At 43.7% G+C, this 24,423-nt stretch overlaps 3 protein-coding genes across 3 annotated transcripts in view; all 3 read right to left on the reverse strand.

Moving 5' to 3' along the window:
- Window positions 1-4,289: 4,289 nt before the first annotated feature.
- Window positions 4,290-12,155, reverse strand: rab25b (RAB25, member RAS oncogene family b). Its single transcript, XM_080005517.1, has 5 exons — window positions 11,955-12,155; window positions 7,804-7,999; window positions 6,627-6,820; window positions 6,027-6,107; window positions 4,290-5,391 (listed from the first exon to the last, which is right to left on the reverse strand). Exons 1-5 carry the CDS (start codon window positions 12,001-12,003, stop codon window positions 5,267-5,269), a joined length of 645 nt encoding a protein of 214 aa, XP_079861643.1. The 5' UTR covers window positions 12,004-12,155; the 3' UTR covers window positions 4,290-5,266.
- A 682-nt stretch (window positions 12,156-12,837) lies between these two features.
- On the reverse strand, window positions 12,838-16,398 carry lamtor2 (late endosomal/lysosomal adaptor, MAPK and MTOR activator 2). The gene is made up of 4 exons (XM_080006063.1): window positions 16,187-16,398; window positions 15,191-15,353; window positions 13,854-13,943; window positions 12,838-13,480 (listed from the first exon to the last, which is right to left on the reverse strand). The coding sequence occupies exons 1-4, from the start codon at window positions 16,252-16,254 to the stop codon at window positions 13,424-13,426; spliced, it is 378 nt and encodes a 125-aa protein (XP_079862189.1). The 5' UTR covers window positions 16,255-16,398; the 3' UTR covers window positions 12,838-13,423.
- Window positions 16,399-17,484: 1,086 nt separating this feature from the next.
- ubqln4 (ubiquilin 4) overlaps window positions 17,485-24,423 on the reverse strand; it is an 11,071-nt gene continuing 4,132 nt past the window's right edge. The window contains exons 6-11 of the mRNA XM_080006097.1: window positions 24,188-24,404; window positions 23,851-23,990; window positions 23,465-23,548; window positions 22,299-22,414; window positions 19,328-19,502; window positions 17,485-18,568 (exon numbers count right to left, since the gene is read on the reverse strand). Of these exons, the coding sequence (XP_079862223.1) occupies window positions 18,416-18,568; window positions 19,328-19,502; window positions 22,299-22,414; window positions 23,465-23,548; window positions 23,851-23,990; window positions 24,188-24,404 (885 nt within the window). The 3' untranslated portion in view covers window positions 17,485-18,415. The remainder of the gene's footprint in view (window positions 18,569-19,327; window positions 19,503-22,298; window positions 22,415-23,464; window positions 23,549-23,850; window positions 23,991-24,187; window positions 24,405-24,423) is intronic.

Below are 24,423 nucleotides of genomic sequence, written 5' to 3' on the forward strand. Positions count from 1 at the left end.
CGCTTACAAGCTGCGCCTACTTCCTGATGATGTGGCATTTTAGCCAAAACCTGTCTGTTTGTGGCGGTCGTTTTTTTGGACCTCGTTTTGTAACTTTGAACAACAAAGGACCCAAAGAATCCAATAAACCTGCAAATGTTGAAAGTGGAAGTCAATCGTTTCTCTTGCAAATCCATTTGCCATGAGGAGCTGCATGACACCACACACGTCACACCGCATGGGAGATTTGGCCAATTCAAAGTTACATCATTCAGATAGACTGTAGCGCTACCTGTGGGCAGAAATGTATTATTTCTTTCTGATTCATCTTGACCCCTTGGACTATCCATCCACCAAATTCTATGAATATTGGACAAACTTAACCCCACCTTTAGACCCCTGAATGTCGATTGGCCTGTGGCAGCCATCTTGTTTTGAAAATCGACTTCTTTCTTGGGCCAATAGAGCCTTCATCTGCAAGTATCCTGAAAGTTGGTTGCGTTAAAATTGGACACACGGCCTAGGAGTAGTGACCATTTTCATAAATGTTCTGGTATAGCGCCCCCTTTAGGCCAACCGGATGCAACAAGTGGCAGTGGATTCTGTAGCGAAAACTGGACTTGGGAACCAAGTTTTGTGAAAATTGGACCAAGTGTTCAGAAGATACGCCTACTCCCTGGTTTTTTGTTTTTTTTTGCATCTGTAATGGCCATAATGAGAGGAATTCCAAAACTCTATGATGATTTTTATAGAAGGGAGTGCAATGAATTGAAAAAGGTTGGTTTGGTTGAAATTGGACAAATGGTCTCGGAGATGTTGGAAGATTTTTTTTTCAGAAAATTCTAAATGACAGAAATTCTGATTTGTGGAAGTCAATGAGGTCAGTGACAAAGCTGTAGACCATGAGGAGACGAATCATATTAGACCAAGTTTGTTACGGTGGGGTGAACGGGGTGTGAGATATGGCCATGTGAAAAGTGCAACTTTGACCTGTTGCTGGCACTAGACCTATGATCTGCAATTTTATATTTAAACGATTGAGACCAATGCCAATGAATATGCCAAATTGCGTAAAAAGTGACTGGAGGGAACATGGTGAACTAGAAAAAGTGGTGGAATAATAATAATAATAAAACATAGAAGAATAGGGTGTCTGCACCTTTGGTGCTCGACACCCTAATAACAATGTGAACAGTGTGCCAACAATGTCTGACTGGAAGTGTCTGACTTTCTGTTGTCTGACCATAAAAGCTTTGTCACTTATACCTGATGACTCAAACCAATGTAATTAGCTTAGCACCTTAACAAGCTTTACTTTTTTCATTTTCCCCCTAAACATTTTCATAAGAATCTTTTCTTAAATGCGTTCAATAGACATAACCACACAGCTTAACCACTGTGTACCTGAGATGACTCAAACCAATAGTTAACTTACTTGACACCCACACTGCTATCATCAACTTTACCTTTTTTCATTTGAACTACATCTTGTTATAACATATTTTATTATGAGTTAATTGCACATTCATTTCAAAGCTTCCCTAAAGATGACTGAAATCAAGTTCGGAAACAATGCCTAGAAATGCTGAGGGCTCAGGGTGCTATATTGGCTCTGGTTGATATGGCTGACATGGAACAGTACTAGTGGATTGGCAGACAGGTGTGATGGTTCCCATTTCTAAAATGGGGGGCCTCAATGAGAAAGCCTACTGGGTATGCCTCGGTACAGGAAAGGAGGATCCAGCAAAGTGTCGAACCTCAGATATAAGAAGAGCAATGCAGATTCCATCCGCGCCGCGGAACGACTGACCAACTTTTTACACTCTCCCGGACTCTTGAGGGGTGGTGGGGATTAGCCAAACCAGTCTACACGTATTTTGTACACTTGTAAAATGCTTATGACCATGTGCCCCGAGGGGTTCTGTGAGAGGTATTGCGGCGGTGTGGGATGCTGGGGCCGTTGATGCACATCATTCGGCCCTTATGGACCAGATATAAAGAGTAGCTGAGGGCCAGAGTTCATCCAGTTTGTGATTGTTGTCCTCATCAGACTGCAGTCTCCAGCATGCACTGGAGCAGTTTGTGAGTGTGACACGGTTGGGATGAGAGTAAGCATCTCCCAATCTGAAACATGGTTCTTGCCCAGAAAAAGGTGGCTTTCCCGCTCTGGGTGGGGAGTGAGCAGCTGACCCAAGTCGAGGAGTTCAAGTATCTCAGGGTCATATTCACGAGTGAGGGTAAGAGGGAGGGGTTAGAGATTGACAAGTGGGTCGGTGCAGCATCTGCAGTGACGCAGGGACTGTAGCGGCCCGTGGTGGTGAGCACAGAACTGAGGCAAAGCTCTCCACTCAGCTCCGGTTTACCGGTCAATCTTTGTTCCAACCCTCACCTCGGGTCATCATGAGCTTCGGGTAGTGACCTAAAGGTACCGGATACAGGCGGCCAAAATGAGGTTCCTCCTCGGGGTTGCTGGGCTGAGAATTGGAGCGCTCTGTGATCATGCGATCATGGGAGAACCTCAGAGCTGCTGCTCCTCTGTATTGAGGTGGTTCAGGCAGCCGGTAAGCGTGTCCTCTGGGTGCCTCCCTTTAGAGGTGTACCAGTTGCTGCCAACTGGGAGGAGACCCCCGGGTAGCAGAACCGGGAGCCCGCTGGAAGCGCCCCGGATGCCAAGGCATTTCCAGCTGCCATGGGGACACCTTGGAAGCCCCTGGGAAAAGCTGGAGGAAGTTGTTGGGGGAAACCGACGACTGCGCCGCTCCGCTAAATCCGCCAATCTGATCCGGATAAGCGGCAAGAGAATGACTGGATGGATTGATTGATTGATGGTTGTAATTGTGGGCTATTTTACAGTGTTACCACTTAAATACTTTTGCATTTAAAGTTGCCTGCTCTCTGTCCTTTAAAATTAAACATATAAGCAATTTAAAAAGGGTATTTCAAAACAGGGATGCAGATTTACAAAAAAAAAAAAAATATGACGAATTATGACGAATGAATACTCAATTATCAATTAATTAAGACAGTGGCTGGCTAACAAAATGTACATTTATTGTTGTCACACAGTAAAGACATTTAACCAACATATTAAATGGAATACGACCATTCTTCAATAGACAATATGGGAGAGAGAGAAATATATATAATACAACGCAGATCAGCCTTCACTCAAGTTTCAGCCCCATTGGTTTTGGGTTTAGGTATTTTGCTCATTGCTTCAGTGTAATCTGGCTCGATTGGCTTCAGACAAAACTATGCCAAATTGGGGAATGCAAATTGTGATAAGCACCCAGGGTGAATTTTAATCCCATCTATAGAAGTCAACGGTGTTTCGGCAAATGTTGGAATATTCAGATCTTGTAGAGCTGGTTGGGCCATGCCACGTTAGACAGGCTGGCGTATAATGAACAGGTTTCAACGTGAGACGCAATATAGACACACAGTTGACGACACGGGGTATTCCACTCATTACGGCAATGTTTATTTGGTACTGAAATATAAAATCGATTAAAAAAAAAACAACCCCAAAAAACCCAGTTTTTTTTAAATATAAATTCACGTCAAGGTGACGGTCCAAGCCCCAATATGAAACTAACATTACCGGTATCAACAAAAACGTGCCACATGTCTTCTAAGTACCAAACCCTGGAGGATGCAATGTGACGCGCTTTAGGGAGAAGTCCCACACATGACTTACCTTTAAAAAATACAATCATACTGCTCTTCTTTGTACGCCATAACTCCTTATCTTCGGAAACTGTCTACAGCGCAACTAACTTCTGCTCTGTTCGCCGCCACACCCACCCCCTTCGCGGCTTCGGTCTCCCGCACAACGAAACGCCAATTCTACTCCGACCACAAACAAATGACCTCGAATTGACCATACCACTTTCTTCCCCCACTGGTGTGCAACGACAATCACCATAGTAACCACCGCCGCCCTCCTAAAGTTTCTCCTCGCTGACCGAAGTCGTTTCGTTTTTTTTCGTTTACCGACGACGTCACGGGTCGCTTAGCGCCGCCCCTCGCTCGTTCTCATTGGTCAATCGGCGAAGCTTGTTGTCACTGTAGACGGTTGTGATGGGTCGTCCTTGCTGTCAATCAGGACGTGTTGACAGTCGCTGCGTGGATGACGTCTTGGGTTCCGAGGCAGGTGCGGTCACGAGCCCTTTGTCCAGGACCATGTTACTGTATGAGCTCACTGCAACGCACCCGCATTATATTCTAGGAGCACGGTAGTAGAAACAGTCGTTACAACTTCATTTTTACATTTTATTTAATATGTATCTTAACATGGCATTAAACATAAATTTAACATTTTATTGTACACTGCATTTTTTTTTGTATTTATTGCAAATTTATTGTGGTTTGTTGCATACTGCCAATTTAATCCCATTAATTAGTAAGTTTATAAAAAATGAGCCACCTTGGACATTTTTAGTTGAATAAAGATGACAACTGTTTGTAAGTTGCAATTAAAACATCACAGGTGCCTAAGGAAACTTTAAATTCTAACATAGGGTGAGGTGTCTGTCTATACACTTTTACATCCTCATGTTCCACTGACCTACATTCAGTTAATGCAGAGGCTTCCAACAAGCTATTATTATAAACTGCCAAAGAGGCACCATGTGGCGTGCCCCAAAACCCTTACAAGTTATTGCTACTACTCCCCCTCCAACTGTTTTGGTCCAGGGGCCATGTCTCAGTTGTTCAGGAGCTGAGGGAAGCAGCTTTGATGCAGGGTTTGCCCAAGGACCTGACCAGGAAGTGTTTGGGAGAGGAGTTTTCAGTGGCCGACTGCACTCAGGGCCAGAAAGATAAGAGAACACTTTCTCAATCCCTGCGGGGGAAATGCAGGCGAGGTGAAAGAAAGAGCTTTCACATGAAACATGTGAAACTCCTCCTAATTTGGCTAATATACTGAACTATGAGCATGCAGGCGCCAGTCCCTAATGGCGATTGTGTTATTGTTTGAACCGAGTGGATTGCAACGGTGCAATTATTTAGAATGGACTGGCAGATGTGGTGGGCTGAGGGGCGGTCATGGGTCTCAGCTTCGAGGGAAGCATCTTATAAGCGGGGTTCAGCAGTGGCAGCAACAACTAAACTAGTTGCGACACACGCGTGGTCTTCAGATACACTCATTCACTTGAATACACTGTGGCGCCATTCAACTCGTATACATTTCCTTTCAGGGTGGTGCATCGTCAGTGGCCGGTGTGCCACCCCTGTGAGGCAGGAGTGGTTGGAAAGACCCGTCCAGCGTATCCTGTCCGCCAGCCGGTCAGATGTTCCTGCAGCAGGCCTTCTTCTCCTCTGTCCCGTCGGGCTTGTGGACGGGGCTGGCCAGCGACACGGCCTTGATGGAGCCCCGGGTCACCTCCTTGCTGCTGACCTTCCTGTGAATTTCTGAGAACGGGAGATTTCGTTTTGGTGTATGAGACAAATGCTGATTCAAGCCACTTTCTAAGCTTTTGAAATGACCTGGGACGCGGGCACCTTTGAAGAAGCCTTATGTGATTATTTGTGTTGGGGTATTTTAAGCCAATTTTAATACTGAATGGGCCATTATGGTCAGAAATACCTTCATTATTGGTCACTTTTGATGTTGCCACTCAGTTTCAGTAGACAGTTACATTACAGTACTGTAATAAACATACTGTAAAATGATAAAAACACTTGAAATTCAGTCTAACAATTACAGCAACTGACTGTTTTCCCCATGAACCTCTCAAGACAAACAAAAATAATTTGTTTCAGCCTTCCCTTAAATAGATCACACAGAACCTTGTCAAATCTTGTTGTTGTATTATTATACAAGTACAAGTACAGTACTTGAGTATTTTAACTCGAGGACTGTACTTGTCCCCTTCCCTGCGATCTTTCAACTGCCTCCTGCTGTAGCTTACTTTTACTAATTTCTTTAGTTGGAAAACAATGCCACAGATACTTGCTTTAGTTGATGAAGGAATAACAAAAGTGCTACAGATGAAATTACTGAGACATGTGGTTTGAAGATCTGAAATGATCTGGTGATGAATCACCTGCTAGGACGTCGTTGAACGCTGCCTCCACATTAGTGGATTCCAAAGCTGAGGTCTCCAAGAACAACACGCCTTTCTTCTCTACAGAGGGAAAACACAGTAGAAGTATATTACTATTTGCAAAGGCAAACTCTAGACATGTATCCATGTGAAAACTAGTGTTTTGCCATAGGGTGTGGGGAAAGTGGGATTTAAGACGCCACACCAGCCTTGGGTCTAGTTAATTGGGTCCGGGAGCAGGGGTGGCTGTGCACCTGTTGTTCATCAGAGCAACGGATGAATATAGGTGAAAATCACCCATCCGCACACACACACACAGAGAAGAGCCTTTGTCATGACAATGTTCCATCTGCCCCCGGCTTGTTAGATCTTGCCACTAACCCCTAGAAAAGCCACACAGGTGGCATGTGGCAGGCAGAACTGCCACACGTCTTATCCCCAAAAAAGCGATACACTACAGTCATGATTAGTCACAATAAATCAAGACACTTGGCAGTTCATTTAATTGGATAAAAAAAAGGAACAAATAACGAACCAAATAACGCTTGGACCCAATTGCAGTGCTCCTCGAGAATTTGGAGGCGGATAGTGGATTTCTACCTGCAAAGTCCACGGCCTCCTCGGTGGGCACTGATCTCTCTGAGGCCAAGTCGCTCTTGTTGCCCACCAGCATGACGACGATGTGCGGGTCAGCGTGGTCGTACAGCTCCTTCAGCCAGCGCTCCACGCTCTCGTAGGTCAGGTGTTTGGTGATGTCGTAGACCAACAGGGCCCCCACCGCTCCTCTGTAATACCTGGTCAACGGGGCGAAGCAGACGGCGGCGTCACGGCTCTTCAAATTCACAGGCATTTGAAACGTTCATGCCATGAAAGGATACAAACATGCAGGCAGAAGCCCAACATCACAAGGAATCGAGTAGTAAGTATCGAGTCGTGATATTCTGTACGATTTTTTCATATTTTTTTTTAAACTCTGATTATTTCAAAGAAAGAAATTACTTGCATTTCAATTGAACGTGTGTGTAGTATAAAGTCATGAACCCGGGAACCTTCCATAACAATTAGTTCTCTAACCGTATTAAGAATTGTAATTCAACAGGTTTCAGCTACACATTAGAGGATACATTTGCATAGTGGAATTACGCGACAAAGTAATTAAGTAAAAAAAAAAAGAAAACTGGCTGTCAGAAAAGAGACAATCTTGGGTTGGTGAAGCACATCCTCAGGATTTCCGTGTGGCAAAAAAAATTGAAATGGACATGGTGTTATTGTTTTGGAACATGTTTTTATGCTGTTAATCCTTCGAAGCTTCATTGTAAAACAGAGAGAATTAGGACCTTCCTCTGCCAGAAGGAAATAGCCGTGGAGGTCCTGGCATTTAAATGATGGTCTCTGTTCTAACAAGTTGGATTCCTGCACCAATTCTGGTTAAAAGAATAATTGTCATTATTCGGGTCATGTGCCAGGAAATTAAAGACCTGTGCCTGCCGTGACTCATGCCCGCCGCTCGCTCCCACCAGCATCAGAGGATTCCGTGCAATGATGAGAAAATTAAACAAACGGCAATAATCAAAGTGGGTTTGTAACAAAGAAAGTGTTGAGTATGTGTGCGAAAAAGGTTCTATTATGCAGTGTATCTGGATCTAGTTCTTCTAGTTCTAGTTCTACTCCGACATTAAAATAAAAACCGTGATGAAGGAGACGGTGTCATTGCGGTAAGGAGAAATAAAGTGTTCTTTCAAAGAAGCCGCAGCCATGCAGCCTGGAGGGCACCTACGCTGAGGTGATGGCCCTGTAGCGCTCCAGCCCAGCTGTGTCCCAGATCTGGGCTTTGATGGTAAATCCATTCAGCTGCACGGTGCGAGTGCTGAACTCCACCCCGATGGTGGTGCGGCTGTCGTGGTTGAACTCATTCTTGGTGAATCGGGACAGGAGGTTGCTCTTTCCCACACCCGATTCCCCGATAAGAACCACTGGGCAGGCAGGAAAGGGAGAAGAATACAATTTATGTGAGTTTATTTTTGACCGTCGTCGGAAAGGCGATCCCCTTTGTCGACCCCTGTTTCAAGCGTGGCTCATGGGATTATTTTGTCCCGAATGTTGTTTTGTCCAAAATGTTGTTACGCATTGATTTGCAATGTCTGTATTGTTGTGAACGACAATGGTCATTATTGATGTCATCAACATACAGATGGACACCAACAAGTCGATATTTGTTTGCAGTAGTGCTTGTGTTGCGTGAAAGAGCCCGTATTGATTAATTATAGATACTTTGACGAGCACGGACACATGGGGAAATAACACCTATGTGGGCTCTCTAGGTGTGGGGATGACCTCTCTGAACCTTAAGGCCGTCCTGCTGCCCAGTGGATGGATAGGACGGTCCAATCTAGAGCGGGCAGAGAAAATAATCCATTACAGCAATTATTGTGGGTGACGTCCACTTGATAACACCACGGACCTCCATCTTTCCTTTAAAACCCATGCAGCCACGTTTCCGCGCCGCTTCTACCAGTCGCAAAATGGGAACAGCACCAAATTCAGCATGGTGATGGTGTAAATAAATCCAGAGCAGGTGTAAATGCTGTGTTGATACTAAAAATAACGCTTAAGCCTCCCTCCTTTTCCCCCTCTGCGCCAAAGGGTGTGTTTGTCCAGGGCAAAAGGGGGGGATTAGTTGTAGCGCCTGAGGTCACTGTATTTCAGTGTTTCCAGGGATTTGAAGCGTCTCGTTTTTGTTGTTGTTGAAATACTAAATCCCGATCCGGCCCGCGGGCTCTGCGGATGGGGCAAGACAGCCCTCTCGGATTCACAGAGGCGGGTTCCTCACCGAGGCGTGTGCTCGAGTGGACCACTCTGCCTCTCTTGTCCCGACGTAAGCCCTTTGTTTCAGCGTGCTGCGCCCGTGACTTATTGTGCGATTACGGCCATGTCATAATAGTGGCTTCAAATTGTTAAAAAAAAAAGAAAAAAAGAAAGACAAAATAAATAAGAACCACGCCTGCATGGAATTTCAAGCTTCAAAAAAATCAAAATTCAAGCTTCTTGGGAGGTATAAGTGTTAGTGTTGTGTAAGACTTTGTATTGGGAAAGGACACGCAGTGATTTCATATAATTGTTATGATGAAAATAAAGTTAACTGGACTAAAGACTTAAAAACACTGACATGTGTTTTCTTTCCTCCCACTATGCTCTTCTCTTTTTCCCCCTTGGCATTCCCCTCAAAGGGATTAACAGCGAAAAGGGAACAACTAAAGACAAATGTGTTTGTGACTAGTTGCGCTCCGGATGTGTGGAAATTGTTAAAAATCCCCTTTGTAACTCAATGAAAATGACTTCCATCCATCTTATTTCAAGATCTTTGGAGAAATAATCCATCTAATTCCACTTTCGACTTAAAAATGTCAATAAAACTAAGCCAGCCGTCAGGTATGGCAAAGGACCAAGTAGTCTGCATTTAGACGTTCAGGATAAGGCACTGTGAGCCTCACCGGTAGAAGCCTGAAATCTTCTATTTCTACAACAATTTCTCACCGGGAACACGTCCCTGAGGAATGGGAAGACCATTCGTAAATCAGGTGCAACGGGTTACGCCGCTCCTTCCCTTTATCTCGGACAGGGAAACCTTACCTTGGTATGCAAACACAGGAGCCAGGAACAACGGCGGACCCCCCCCCCCCCCCCTTCCCTCCCACCCCCGCTCCCACTCCCATGCATGATTCAGGGAACAATGTTTGGGTTTCGGTCGTCGGTAGCTGCTTCAGAACGACGAAAGGCCTTGTCCAGCTGATGCAGACAGGAAATGGGATTATAGAGGCACTGGTAGAGCGTGGTCGAAAAACCAGTTCCGGATGTTAATACAACTGGTCCAGAACCACTTCCGGATGTTAGTTCAACTGGTCCAGAACCAGTTCCGGATGTTAGTACAGCTGGTTTAGAACCAGTTCCTGATGTTAGTTCAACTGGTCCAGAACCAGTTCCTGATGACTCTTTGGAGCCTGAGTTATTTCGATAGATCAGAATAGGCCGGGGGTTACTTGTGTTATGTCGATATTAGTGATATTGTTGCAGCTATTCGAAGGGTATGAACACGTATAGACACGGATTTTTAGGATTTGGCTGTCAGAATGTGGCAAGTTCCAAATAGTTTCAAGGCTTCATTAGAAAATGAATTAATCGAAACTGTGATCCATGCCACATTCTCATGTAAAATAGAAACGGTATAAAAATCAAACCTCTTTTAACGAGGGCGGGATGGACGTAGTAGTAGTTAAATCACAATACCATTTTAAGAACGACATCACTAAATTACGTTTCGGTAGGAAATCCTTAGCAAAAGTTCATATTTTAATAGTTGGTTTGTCTAAATCACCTTGTTTAACAAAACGTAATTACGCACTAGGGTAAATATTTTTTAGTTAAATTCAGATACAAATTTTGAATAATGTAGTGTAATATAAGGTACAATTATTCAAATTAAGATCATTTCAATTTGAACATCAGACTCACATTTTCCTTTTTTTTTTAAGCAAACAAGTGATTACGTGTACTCTATTGTGTAAAAACCACTTAACTGTGACTGGGAACTGGAGCAAGCCGGTTACAAAAAACAAAAAACAAAGAACGACGGATGGATGGAACAGGCCGCAGCAAATGTTTAACAGCCTCTTGGAACCGTCTTTTCTTTTTGGTCATTGTTTACTCTGCTCTCCATAGCGTGTTGTGAGGTCTTCGAGGAGAACTTGACCGTCTTCCTCGTTCGCATTCACTACCGAGTAACTTTTTAAGCAAACAATAACAGTGGTTTCCATGGCGATAGGGACTCTGTCCATCCTGTAGAGGCTGAGATCAACCCGACGCCTCGTCAAATGGTGGAACTTTGCTTTTGTCGTAATGCTGCTACTGTTACTCGAATCATTTGAGCGGTCATCTAAAAAGCTAGATGCTGTTGGAGAAAAAAAAAATGTCAAAAACATCTGCTGATTTTCTCGATTCTTTTATTTTGCAGTTTGACAGAGCCAGTGTGTTTAGAGCATCCTCATTTTTTTGACCAGCTATCTCCAATTGCTTTTGTGGTCGTATCACTTATCGAGTTATTGTTGTATAATCGAGCACTTAACAACAGTGAAGGTATGAAAACCTGGACACTTTACTGTGACCATGACTGCACGTATTTTTTATCAAGTAAGGTATTCACTTCATAGTGGTAACCCTATCACCCCCTGGATCTCTCAACATCATGGTTAAGAGGCATGCCACTGTCATGCAGCAACACAATCCGTGCACTTTACTGGATTACAAGCAAAATGAATGGAATGCATAATATGTTTTTTTGCGAAAATGCTAAAACTGGTAATGAATATGCTTTCAAGGAAATAAACGGCTTGCCCTTCGTTGTTGCAAGTGGATGAAATTATTCCTCATGTCTTGTTTTACACAGAAATTGAATGATGACCTTATAAGGGTGCTTTTTTCCTTTGGCATTGTTTGCGTTTGAATGAAATGTTCCTGATAAGCAGGACAACAAACACACATCGAGAGAGGCACAGAAAAAGCAAGATACAGAAAAAAGGAAAAATATTCTTTTGGATGTCTTGTCGTGTAGTTGTACACACCTCAGCTTTGTAAAATGTATTCTATTCCTTCCTTATGATTTTGCATCTGCGTACATGGATAATAATAGGTATAGGTGTATAAAGTCATTAACAGGCATATATGGACATGGTGGTAGAAATCCACTGATCTGTTCTGATCTACAGTATATCCTACACAGATTACTGCTGATGTGCTGTCCTTGCTTCCTAGAAACCAATGAATTCGTTGCTAAGTACCAAGGGAAACTATGAGACACATCATAAAAACAAGAAAGGATACATATTAGTCCTGCATATTAGGCCGTGACAATGTGAAAAATAAACAAGATCTTACCTTTAAAGACAAAGTTGTAGGCCTCATCCGACCCCATGCTTTTGCCCATTCAGTGTTTACCGCCCCACTAGGTGCTGACTTGTTTCCGGCTCCAGCATTCAGATCGGGTGGAAAGGTGTAAGATGACACTCTCTATCACAGTCTTCCCCGAGATTCCTCCGACTTCAGATAAAAAATGGCCGCAAAAACATTTCGACAAACGACCTGGGAAGGCCCCCACCCGCCTCTCTACCTTCCTTATCTGCGTTAATAGAAACCCGGCTTGTTTGAACAGGGCTTACTGTAGAGAACCCGGCAGTCTGACTGATAGTGGGTGTGGGCTGAGTTGGGAAGGAGCAGGCCAGGGCACGGCAGGCTGTGGGCGTGGCTTGTTGCTGCAGGTAGAACAGGTGGGACCACAACAGGTGCCTTTGTTCCGTGGGTTTGCAATGTGCCTCCTGCTGGCCAAATATAATGATTACCTTATATTATAAATAGTTGTATTAAGCCTGGAATTAGGAACATGGACTTTTTTTTTAAAATGTTTCTCACATCATAACAATGTAATTATGATGTGTTTCATTGTATATGCATCTTCGACAAAAGGTACATGATTCATTTTAGAAAAAAGAATCTTGTGACTGGTCTGCGATCTTCTCTCTGCCCCCCAGCTGCTCTACCACATGTCAAAAGAGCAATACTGGAAGGTTCTATCTTAAACTTGAGATTATTGACATCCTTTTTCAAATCTCAAGTAAAAACATTTTCACTTGAGAGTTTTAATATGAATCCGTATTAAAACTTGCTGGATCTCAGTCTCTCATCTCTGTGCCCACTCATGTAACACATGCCACGAACTTCACAGCCACGAAGGTACAGCACAAACACATTGAAATGGTGTGAATACTGTCCCAAAATCATTTATTATACATCGTCAAAACAATTATTCAATTGATTTCTTTATGCAAATCATAAATCAAAAGAGATCATACACCTTTGTCACAATACAAATTTGTCCGCCGATAGAATTTAAAATATTCTACACTCTGCCGAAAAGTCAACAGCAGATCTAAGATAAAGCTGCAGTTACTGCATCATATGTTGCCCTGGTAGAAAGAGAGGAATAATGTCAGCAGCTAGATACACACACACACACACACACACACACACACACACACACACACACACACACACACACACACACACACACACACACACACACACACACACACACACACACACACACACACACACACACACACACACACACCTTGTTGTTTGAGTTTGGAGTTTTTGAACAAATTTGAATGGGAAATGAGAAAACAAATTGTATTACAAACCCTGGAAAGCAAGAGTATACATGGATGAATAAATACTCTGTGCTGACACACATCCAAGCACACTCGCCGACTCACTCACGCATACAACATGACAGTTCATGTACGTCAAAACAGCTCATCCACGAACCGCTGACGACAGAGCTTCACTCGCTATGACGCTGCCACTTGGGTTAAGGGCTCCTCCAGGTATTCCACCAGTGCCTCTGCCTGCAAATACATACAGCGAGATAAACAGGAAAACTATGAAACAGGCCTGTGGAATGCAGTTAATGACAGTGTTGAAATATTTTCACATAATTCTATGAGAGTGTTCTTACGTATACTGTCGTACCCGGATGCCCATACTGTAACCCAAAGGCTCATTTTGCAAGCAAGTAAAGTTGCCTTTAATGGTCAACTCGGGGAAAACGTATCCATCGAGCTAAAAGCATATTGAGTACTATAAGAATAGATGTAAAGCAGGACAGGGGGCAGTCGGACTCGGGGAGATTTTGAAAAAGCCATTTTCAAAATTAGGGCACAACATCAGACACAGGAACAATTTCATACCAACTTCCTAACCTGGTGCTAAAACGCTCACCTTAGCTTTCAGCATCCCGAAGCCAACGGTCTCTTTGGCGTACATGCACAGGAGGAGATTGGCTACCCTGGTGATGGCCACCCTGCCTTCCTAAAGGAGAACAAGATTACAAAGGAAAGGCACCGTAGCTCCAATTAAGTTTTGCTCGCGTCGCACAGAATCAGCCCAAAAACCCACAAAGTGTCCAAGCGCGGTGAGACTTCAGGAACACATAACATATCCAAGTTGGTCTAGAAATATCAGTAAAATAAATATCTGATAAATAAATATCTTCAGCAGCCGAGGTCAGTTCTGACTCTTCATGCTGTGGTCGTAGTGATAATCTGGTTGCTATTCTTTTGTTAAAAGTGAAAGCAGTTGAACACTCTGCCTTTGCAGCATAACAGTTCACATGCACTGCAAACTGTGAAAGACACATGATCCCTAACCGGAAAGCAAATCAATAAAAATGAAAAATAAAACAAAGTAACCATTAAATCCCCGGTAGTGGGAAATCTTCAACTGACCTAGACAATGCCTCATTAGGTGTTGTTGTCTAATCAAACCATATTCAGCTCCCACAAAGGAAAAGTTGCCCTCTTGAACAGTATTAGAACCAGTTATATCTGATCTCAGAATGTGTGTTCATCTATCACACATAGCACAGTCCACCGTGTTCAGTGTCTGCAGTGGAAGATGGATACACAACATCCAACCTGCTTCCTGCCCTTTTCCTGTCTGTTACGATGCAACATAAAAATGAATCAAATCAATCTCAAATTAAGTCGTGGATTAAAATACAAATATAATGGGGAGAAATATCTCAAAAGTGCTGGCTTTCGGTTATCTTGTTAATGTTTATTGTTGATCCTCTCGTGAGAAGTCCACACTATTAAATCTGATGCCACTTTCTGGGTGCATTACAAGTCCCTCTGCATGAGTGCATGTTTATAACACCTTATAATGATCTTTTGTGACAAATAATTATTTTGAATCCTTGAAAGTAATGTCTTAGCCGTTTTATGTATTTTGGGTGGATTCGACCCTGCGGATGCCCTTGAGCAAGGCATTTGCTCTAGATTTGGAGTCTGTCCCCGGGGCGCTGTGCTGTGTCTGCCCACTGCACCGAGATAGTGGAGATGGGTTAAATGGAGAGGGTTCTTGCGATTTATAAATTGCTCCAAGATGTCTAATGTGCTTGCCAAAAAAATTTCCCATCGGGGACGAAAAAGCTGATTGAGTGCTTGATTGAAGGTGAACTGTCAAGTTTTACTTGTAATATTTATCATACTCCCTTGTGTTGTGCACATGTAGTACAACAGCCTACGAGAATGGAATGGTTTAATCAACACACTTACCATACAATCCATTAGAATGAACTTGAGTTTGTCCTCGTTGAAGGCTTGATGACCATTCTTGTCGTAAGCTGCCCAGATGTTGCTTGCGATGGCGGCTGTCACTCTGGCATCCGTGTCTCCGTATCCAGAGTAAGCCAGAAGGGACCCTTCATTGTTTAGCAAGCTGGGGGAGAAGTGAAAAGAATAACATGTTGGTTCACAAATCTCCACCTTAGCTAATACTATAAACTGTGACAAACATGGTAAGATCGTTCTCCAAAGAGGGGGATTGGTGGCGGTAATAAATGTAGAACAGAAATGCTTTGCCCTCGTCATCCCGCGGGGCATCCGTAGCACAGTTATTGCAAGCGGTTCTTGAGGATTGATAAAGAGCTGCTTTGCAGGTGGAGAATTTGAACTGCGCTTGCAGATGAACTCTGTCTTGGATGCAACAACCTGGACTGCCTGCTAACAGCGGAGGGTTAGGGTTGAAAATAAAGAAATACATAAATAAACATGCCACTCACTGACAATAACTAACACAAATAATAATCTGGAATAATAACACTAATCATAACATAATCCTGACTCGTGCATTATTCCATCTTCTCTACATATGCCTGTACATGTGTTTTCATGTGCATATATATATATATATATATATATATATATACACATACATACATATATACACACACACGTAGTATGTTATTATTATTATTATTTACCTACTTTGTTCTACACAGCCTCCACTGCACTGTACTTGCAGTATGCGACACTTACGGAATCTTGAATTAACAGTACACAAGCTGCGCCGTGTGGCCTAACCACGTCATCTCCAAAACGAAAGCGTGTTCATTGTAGTTCGTTGAAATATTAATAACGAAAATACACATTCGTAGCGTAAAACGCGGCTGTTTAGCATAGTGATACCACTACATATTGACAGACAGCACAGTGATACAGTACATACGAGTCAGCAACCGCGGACAGCTAGCGCCAGCTGGCTTTACTCACAGCGTACTTTGCACCCCGTTTGTATTGGCCTGGCTGAGCACCTGCGTTAACGCCTTTGGTCGTAACATAGCGAGCTCGTACACCGGGTTTATTTTTTTCTTACGCTACAAACACTGAACTAAACGCTTTTTTAAAATAAAACAACAAATAAAAAAAAAAAAAAGGACCAGACACCGTCTCCAGGTTCCCGACGCAGGCGTCTCGCCCACAGGTCAGCTGACGGCTGCTTCCGCTCGCACACGTCCCACCGGTGCATTGTGGGAATTGTCGTCGGTTAAACGTCGTATTAAAGGTCACGCCTAAACGGTTTCTACGGCAAGCGAGTTGTTCGTTTTTGCTGCCTTTTTTTGTTTTGTTTTTGCGTGTGTGGCTGAAGACCCGTATAAAACCTAAATAATCAGTAATCAATAATCGAATCATCGAATTTGAAATGAAAACTCGTCCCAATTTAAGCACTATCTCATCTTAACTGTTTGTATACAATCGAACGTACGCGTCATATGTAGGCGTATTTCTATTTTGATCACTTTTCCGCTGTCATGTTCCACGCTTTTTTATTGCTACTTCATAATTATTGCCTATTGTTTTTATTTTCGCTGCTGTAACGAGGCAATTTCCCTCTGCGGATGCTATTCCACCACATTATATGCGTATGTAGAAATGCCACATGGCACATGGCACATGCCACTTTAATTGCACATATCTGTACATACATAGGCATATTCCCTCTATCTATTCCATTTTATTTTTATTGTATTTTATTCTATATATTTTTATCTTATTCTGTAAGTATTCAACTTACTGTATTACGTTTTAGGAGTCAGTTAGTCGGTCTATTGGAAAGGAATTCTTTACTTTTATTTCTTTTTTTCCTAGGACACATTGTGTGCTATCACCGGGTGCGTTGCGTTACATTTCACTGCATATATGTATGAAAGTATATGTATGTGTGTATATGTATGTGACAAATAAAAAATCTTTAATCTTGAGATATACCACACGGCTATACGAACAACCTTACTATATCTGTTTATGACATACTGACATTGCACATGCCTGTGACACACCACTGCTATATACTTTTCCTATAGCACTAGTTATCAGTCAGATGTTTGATCGACGTATACCTTATTTTTATTTCACCGATTTCCTTCCTTCCAAGCAGTGTACTTGCAATGTATTTTATAAGATGCCATTAGCATCCAATTAATTACCTTGGGTCTTAAAGACACGTTTGGAATACATACTGAGCTATGCATTTTTTTCATTTCTCGTGAAAATACTCAACGGGGTTCATGTAAAAGCTCTCCTTCTCACTCTTTAATTGACTTTAATTCATTTCATCAACTTTTCACATTTTCAATCAATCGCCTCAACCACAATATAATTAGAATAAAGTTTTTGATACTATATATAATTAGTTATATATTTGTTATTGCAGGGCTTATGCGATGACTTGCTATTAGAGACCTATTACCCCCCACCCCCCAGAGAAGAGACATGTCAGGCAGCTGTGATAAGTGTTCAAACCAGAGATTCCGACAGCGTTATGTAAAGTGTCCAAAACATGTCAAGCTGTGTTCAAGTTGATGGTAAAGAAAACAAAAAAAAAAACAAAAAAAACATACAAAAACACGGTTAATGTCTCAGCTCTTGCAATAAATACCATTAGATCAGGCGAGATAAAAGATAACGGAAAGGGAAAAGACGGTCAAAACAAGCAGATTCTCCAGAAAGAAAATGTGTAAACGGCCGTCCAACAAACATTCTGTTTAAAAATCTTTCACCACTTAAAATCTGCTCATTATACAGGTTTAATTCTGGGTAACCTCATTGAGCCTCAAAAATTGTGTATAGGCAGCGGCTGGATGTGGAAGTTGTCGCATCCCTTCGGGGTGGTGTCATCTCACAGCACAAACACAGGACCCGTTCAGGAAACAACTGCAATCGGCCGACCCCAACACCCCCAGAAATCGGCTTTTTTTTTTTTTTTTTTATTATTTTTGCCCCCCAATTCTCCCCTGTGATACACAGATCAGACAAAGAGATTAGAAGTAATTTGAATTCAATCGTGTCCATCTCAGAGGAGCACAGGCAACCTTGCACTTGGGAATCCCCCGCTCCAGCCCTCGACTTTCATCGCTTCAAGAGTCCGTTCTCCTCCCTCAATGTCCGTTTCTCTCCCGTCGCTCCTGAAGCGTACTGAGGTGGAGGTGGAGGCTCTGGGAGTTACGAGGGCTGGGAGCCCAGGAGTCTCTCGATGGCGGCGTTGATGTCCCCCCCTGTGGCGATGAGCGCCTGCAGGTTGGCCTCACGGTTGATGAAGCCCATGGCGCTGAGCTGGTCCAACTGTTGCTGGAACTGAACCTCCGGGGTCTGGGACTGCGGGAAGACGGTCCAGACACGGGGAAACCAAGATCAATAATGAGGGCTGGCGGTCAGAAATCCGATACTTTTATGGAACCGACTTTTTTTTTATTTTTTCCCCCCAATTCAACCAAACAAGGTGGCTCATGTGGCTTTTGAAGCCAAATTTGATATTGTTTGTTCAGCGTCGGAGAGCAAAAAATAAATAGAAATAGGGTTGTGCATCAAGAGTCAGTTCTTTTAAAGCGTGATGAAGCACAATGACATTTAACAAAGACTATACACTGCTTTATGCCCATTTAATAATTAGCATTCTATTTAATAGTACTTAACTAGTAAAAAGTAGAAAAAAATATATATAATATAAATATAATCATACCCACTTCCAAGAACCCAACATAATAAAACATAACAAAACTCAAGTCATCACCACTTGATATTGGGAGTCTATTTAATTTCTAACATTTCTAATGCCAGTTTTATTTTTTCTACTTAAAATCTGTTTGTATTAAGTTTACATACATACATACATACTCACTCTACACATTGAATATTGACTTTATTTAAACCTTATTCCTTGGGAAGGTGAAACATCCCTGTTTTGAATTAATCCATGTATTTCAATTTTGTTTTATTACTAAAAGCAAACAATTAAATATCCGTAAACGGTAAAAACAAATTTAATGAATACAATTATAAAATTTGTACTGACTTGACATTGAACACTGAAAATTTTGGAACATGACAAGGTTGGAGCATCTGCATGAAACGTACCAATGGCCCTCCGCCTGCGAACATCTGTAACATCTGCTGCATGAGCTGCTGCTGGGAAGGGCTGGTGGCCGCGGGGGGGTTGGTTCCTGGGGCTTGGGAAGGTACCGGAGGGGTTTCAGGGGGAACACCTACCCCTGCCATGGGGGGAATTACTGGGAGTCCTCCGGGAATCACACTAGAGCAGAGGAGACACAAATGTGTGTCAGAGAATCTCAAATCTCAGATTTTCCAAAATGAATCTGAATTCTACGACTCGTCCATGACCAATTAATGACTATTTCCCCATGACCAGTTTGTCACTGTCCATTATGAGTAGGCCTGTCCCGATAATTACTTTATCGACTTATCGTGCGACATTCGGACATGCCCTCAATCATTTTTCTGACCTCAATAATTGCCCGTCGTGTTTACATGCGTGTTTGTTTACATAAAAGTCACCAACATGACGCCAGAATAAACAGCAGGATTCTCCCTACCATTATAAGACGCATTAGGCGCATTGCCTAAGCGTTTTTCCACAGCGCCAGGGAGCGATGCCGCGACTCTACTTAACATCAACGTGACAAAACCTAAACGGTAGCTCGGCGGCAGGAGAATTCTCCGAAATTGCGATCTCCTCCTTATCTTTTGGAGTTTTCAGAGTGACCACGACCATGGTCCCTGGCTGAGTTTTATTCACACTAGGATCCACGGTGGACTCTCTGCCGTGGTTACTCCTGCAGATGCCGCGTTCAAGTCACGTGGGAATTTAAGATCAACGACTTGTTGGTTTCTGCTGCTCGTAACATCAATTTTTAAATCCATAACTACTTTCCTAATATTTGAAGTTATGGAGAAATATTTGGACATGGCTTTGAACAAAATTGCTATCCTAAATGAGTGCCAGCTAATTTGCGCAGCGTGGCAGAAATTTTAACACGTTATATGTCACAATTAGGGCTGAACGATTTGGGAAAATAATCGAATTACGTTTGTTTTTTTTAAGACCAATATTGCGATTGAGCATATGATTTTTGAAGTTCCTTATCTTCTGTATTATTCCCTAAACACAAGCAATAAACCATTCCCTAGTATGACAAACACAAAAATGGATACAATCAATATAAAAACTGCTCTTTCCTGGAGGCGAGGCCTACATGTTATGATGAAATAAGATAAATTGATATGAATAATATATGTTTAACTATTAAGTTGTATATAGAAAAACCTTCAATCAGTCGAATTTTGACTCACTGATTTAACTTCAAACCTTGTGAATGTTGAACGTTCAAAAAATATGCAGTGTTTCAGCAGAAAGTAATTATTTCTAATATAAATGTTGCGTGCATACGTCCACATACATGGAACTGCTCCGGGACAGCTTTATGTTCATTTCATTAAAAAAAAAAAACCAAACAGACGCATTATTCTGGAAGAGGCTCCGTCGGGACTCTACAGGTGTTCAGAGCTGTGCAGTCACCGCGCACAGCGGCCCAAGCCGCAGCATCGGGTCTCATCGGGGGCAACGAAGAGGGTTAGGCGGGGGGCGGGGGCACGGAGAAAGTGTCCCCATTACGCACGGTTTGGTTCCATTAGGAGACATGAGATAAAATAAAAACTATTTTCTAGCACACTGATCGCGGGCGCTCCATCGCTGGCACGCACATCTTCGGTTTCGTTGGAGAGGAAGACAAGTGCCCAAAATGTGCCCCGCTCGTTCCCTCTCGTTCCCCCCCCGGACAGCCCTTTTGGTTAAATTGTGTAACATAAAAAAACAAAAAACAAAAAAAACGTTTTCTTATCGAGAACACAAATAACTTATGAAATATTTGTATAAACCCACTCCCCCTTCTTTCGGCTGCTCCCGTTAGGGGTCGCCACAGCGGATCATCTTCCTCCCTTACACCAACTGCCTGCATGTCCTCCCTCACCACATCCAAAATCCTTCTCTTTGGCCTTCCTCTTTTCCTCTTGCCTGGCAGCTCCACCCTCAGCATCCTTCTCCCAATGTGACTCATCTCTCCTACACCCGTCTCCAAACCATCTCAATCTGGCCTCTCACTTTTCCACCAAACTGTCCAACCTGAGCTGTCCCTCTAATGTACTCATTCTTAATCCTGTCCGTCCTTGTCACCCCCAATGAAAATCTCGACATCTTCTCTGCCACCTCCAGTTCAGCCACCTGCCTTTTTGTCAGTGCCACCACCCCTAAACCGTACAACATGGCTGCTCTCACTACCGTCCCGTAGACGTTCCCCTTCAATCTTGCTGGACCCCTTCTGCCACAGATCACTCCGGACACTCTTCTCCACCCACTGCACCCTGCCTGTACTCTCTTCTTCACCTCTCTCCCGGACACTCCGCTGCTTTGGATGGTCGACCCCAAGTACTTGAACTCATCCGCCTTCTCCACCTCCGCTCCTTGCATTCTCAGCTTTTCGCCACCCTCCCCCCCATTCAGGCGAATGTATTCTGTCTTACTCCTGCTGACTTTCATTCCTCTTCTGTCTAATGCCTCCACTTCTCCAGGCTCTCCTCAACCTGCTCCCTATCGGCGCTACAGATAACAATGTCATCCGCGAACATCATAGTCCACGGAGACTCCTGCCTGATTTCATCTGTTAACCTGTCCATCACCATTGCAAATAAGAAAGGGCTCAAACCTGATCCTTGATGCAATCCCACCTCTGCTTTGAATGCCTTCGTCACGCCTACTGCACACCTTACTACTGTCTGACTACCCTCATACATATCCTACATATTTACGGAACGACTTTGACAGAACATTGACACCGGCTCCTGTTCCCGCTATGGAACACTGCCAATAGATTTACGGCTTTCAATGCAAGTGGAAAAGGGCTTTACCGCCACCAACTCAGGTGCAGCTACTGAGTCAAGTGTGACACCTAGTGGTAAAATTCGGTATACCGGTTTGGCTTCCTATCAAACCAGTTTGAAAATGTTTACACCGGCCCAACCCCCATGTGTGTACCTGGGTATGAGCCCTGGGGCTTCACTCTGCAAGGCCTGCAGGCCCTGCTGGATCTGTATGAGCGCCTGCATGGCTCTGGGGTTGGTCATCGCAGAGAGCGCGTCAGGATTCTGCATCTGCTCAACAACAAACAAAGACATGAAAATAACAAACTTACTTGAGTACAAGAAGCAGCACTGATGAGGAAATGACTGCATTAAGACTATAATATTAGTTAACTCAAATAATACTCAAGTAATTACTTCATAAGTAAATCAAAACAAGTGAAGAAATAAATTCTATTTTGACTAAATCGCCCAACACATGCCAAGGCTCTGAGCGGAGCATCTGCCCGAGGGAAGCGGAGCATCTGCCCGAGGGAAGCAAGACATCGCTGGAAACGCCGCGCTTTCTGCAGAGGATTGATGTCACCTTCCCAAGCTGTGAAATTGCTCTACAAATTCTATCGACTGTCCCCGTCGCAGCCGGGCTGGGGAGCCCGGTTTCTCAAAGTTGAAACTCATAAAGAACCGTTTACAGACCGCCGTGTCGCAGGAGAGAGGGCGCAGGCTTGCCATCGAGAAGGACGTTGCAGCCACATTGGACTACAAAGACATTATTGCCAAGTTTGCAGGAAAGCCAGGGAGAGCGGTTGCTCCTGAGTAATGGGCCTATGCCTACGATATTGTACCAACTGTTATATTTTGCATTCATAATAGGGTGTGGTTATTCAATGTGCGGTATGACGACTTTATAAATCTTAAATCATGATAAACAAAGCAGCAAGCCAATAGTAGTAGTAACTCTAGTATGTTGCTGTCTATTATTAATCAGCAGAGCAGTGGAGGGGAGAGGAGGCTGCATGGCTTTTTGTTATAATGTATTGTGACTGAAAAAAAGAAAAAGTGTGTGTGTGTGTTGTGCATGCATCATGGTAAAGCTCTCGCGCTGCTCTCACAGGGCCTGGCGTATCTCCCAGACGGCTCAGGTAGTTTATCTCCTCAGCATCGGTGAGGGACTTCCTTAAAGCGAGTCAGAGCTGTTTCACTTGAAGTATTTACAATATAAAAGATTAAAACAGGCATCAAAGTCAAGGCATCTGCACCCGAAACGGTCCGCTGACACCCGGCTCACGGTGACGACGCGGCACCTGCCGACGTCGAAAGTCCACATTGAGAAAGGCTCACCTGCTGAACGAAGAGAGGAAGCTGGCTCCTCATTTGGTCCTGCAGCTGGGGGTTACCAGCGAAGAGAGGATTGTTCAGCAACATCTGGACGGAAGAAAGACACACATCACTCAAACTCTCTAACTCTCTTGCAAATAATTGCTTTTACCCCAACCCCAAACAATTGAAATAATGCCCATTCGATTTGTGTCACAGATTGTAAAATTGCTATCCTAAAAAAAACTTCCTTGCTCTTTGGAAGGAAACATAGGATTAGTGATCTGGGATGATTGCTCAAACGACTGTGATAAGGCGACTGATTAATAATGTAGACACAATATCTAAACGAGAGAATGTGGGTTCTGAACAACTCCCCTCATCCAAACAAGTCATCCAAACATGCACACCTGTGACGCCAGGTCTGGGTTTTGCGCCATGGACTGCATCATGTTGCGCATGTACGGAGCCGACAGCATGTTCTGCATCAGCTGAGGGTTCTCCATGAGCTGCTGCATCATGCTCTGCATTCCGGGGCTGCCGAAAATACCTGCGCAAAAAGGATCGCGGGCAAAACGTATGAAAGCGCAGCAGGCGAAGGCGCCTTCCAGATCGCTTCCCCCGCAATAAAAACCACACGCTGCTGTTACTGATTAGGACCTCCGCTTACACGTCCTCTAACCACGGAAGCTTCGATGAGAGATAACATGAGCGGCTTTCCAGGTGTGTTTCGAGTGGCGCCTGTACCGTTGCCGGAGCCCGTGGCGCTAAGGCCCAGGGGGTTGGGGGCGCTGGTCGCGCTGCCCCCCGCGGGGGTGGACGACGCCGCGGTGCCCGTCCCCTGATTCTCCGACGCCGGCGGCCCCCAGGGGTTCGGTAAAGGCTCTCTGTTCTCCGTTCTGGACGGCTGCACCCCGGGGCTGTCTGGGTTCCTCCCCAGAGCCGAGAAAGGGTTGTTTCCAAACTAATGCAGATAACGACAA

Source organism: Zeus faber (assembly GCF_960531495.2).
Source record: "Zeus faber genome assembly, chromosome: 8".
Classification (NCBI taxonomy): domain Eukaryota; kingdom Metazoa; phylum Chordata; class Actinopteri; order Zeiformes; family Zeidae; genus Zeus; species Zeus faber.

Coding starts and splice junctions, on each gene's coding strand:
- rab25b (XM_080005517.1), bottom strand. CDS start 12,003: ATGGGCAAAAGCATGGGGTCGGATGAGGCCTACAACTTTGTCTTTAAA. Junction 8,000..11,954: donor CTACAACTTTGTCTTTAAAG/GTAAGATCTTGT, acceptor CTGCCTGCCCAG/TGGTTCTTATCGGGGAATCG. Junction 5,392..6,026: donor GTTCAACGACGTCCTAGCAG/GTGATTCATCAC, acceptor TCCCGTTCTCAG/AAATTCACAGGAAGGTCAGC.
- lamtor2 (XM_080006063.1), bottom strand. CDS start 16,254: ATGTTACGACCAAAGGCGTTAACGCAGGTGCTCAGCCAGGCCAATACA. Junction 15,354..16,186: donor AACGGGGTGCAAAGTACGCT/GTGAGTAAAGCC, acceptor CTTCTCCCCCAG/CTTGCTAAACAATGAAGGGT. Junction 13,481..13,853: donor TCGGGATGCTGAAAGCTAAG/GTGAGCGTTTTA, acceptor ATGTATTTGCAG/GCAGAGGCACTGGTGGAATA.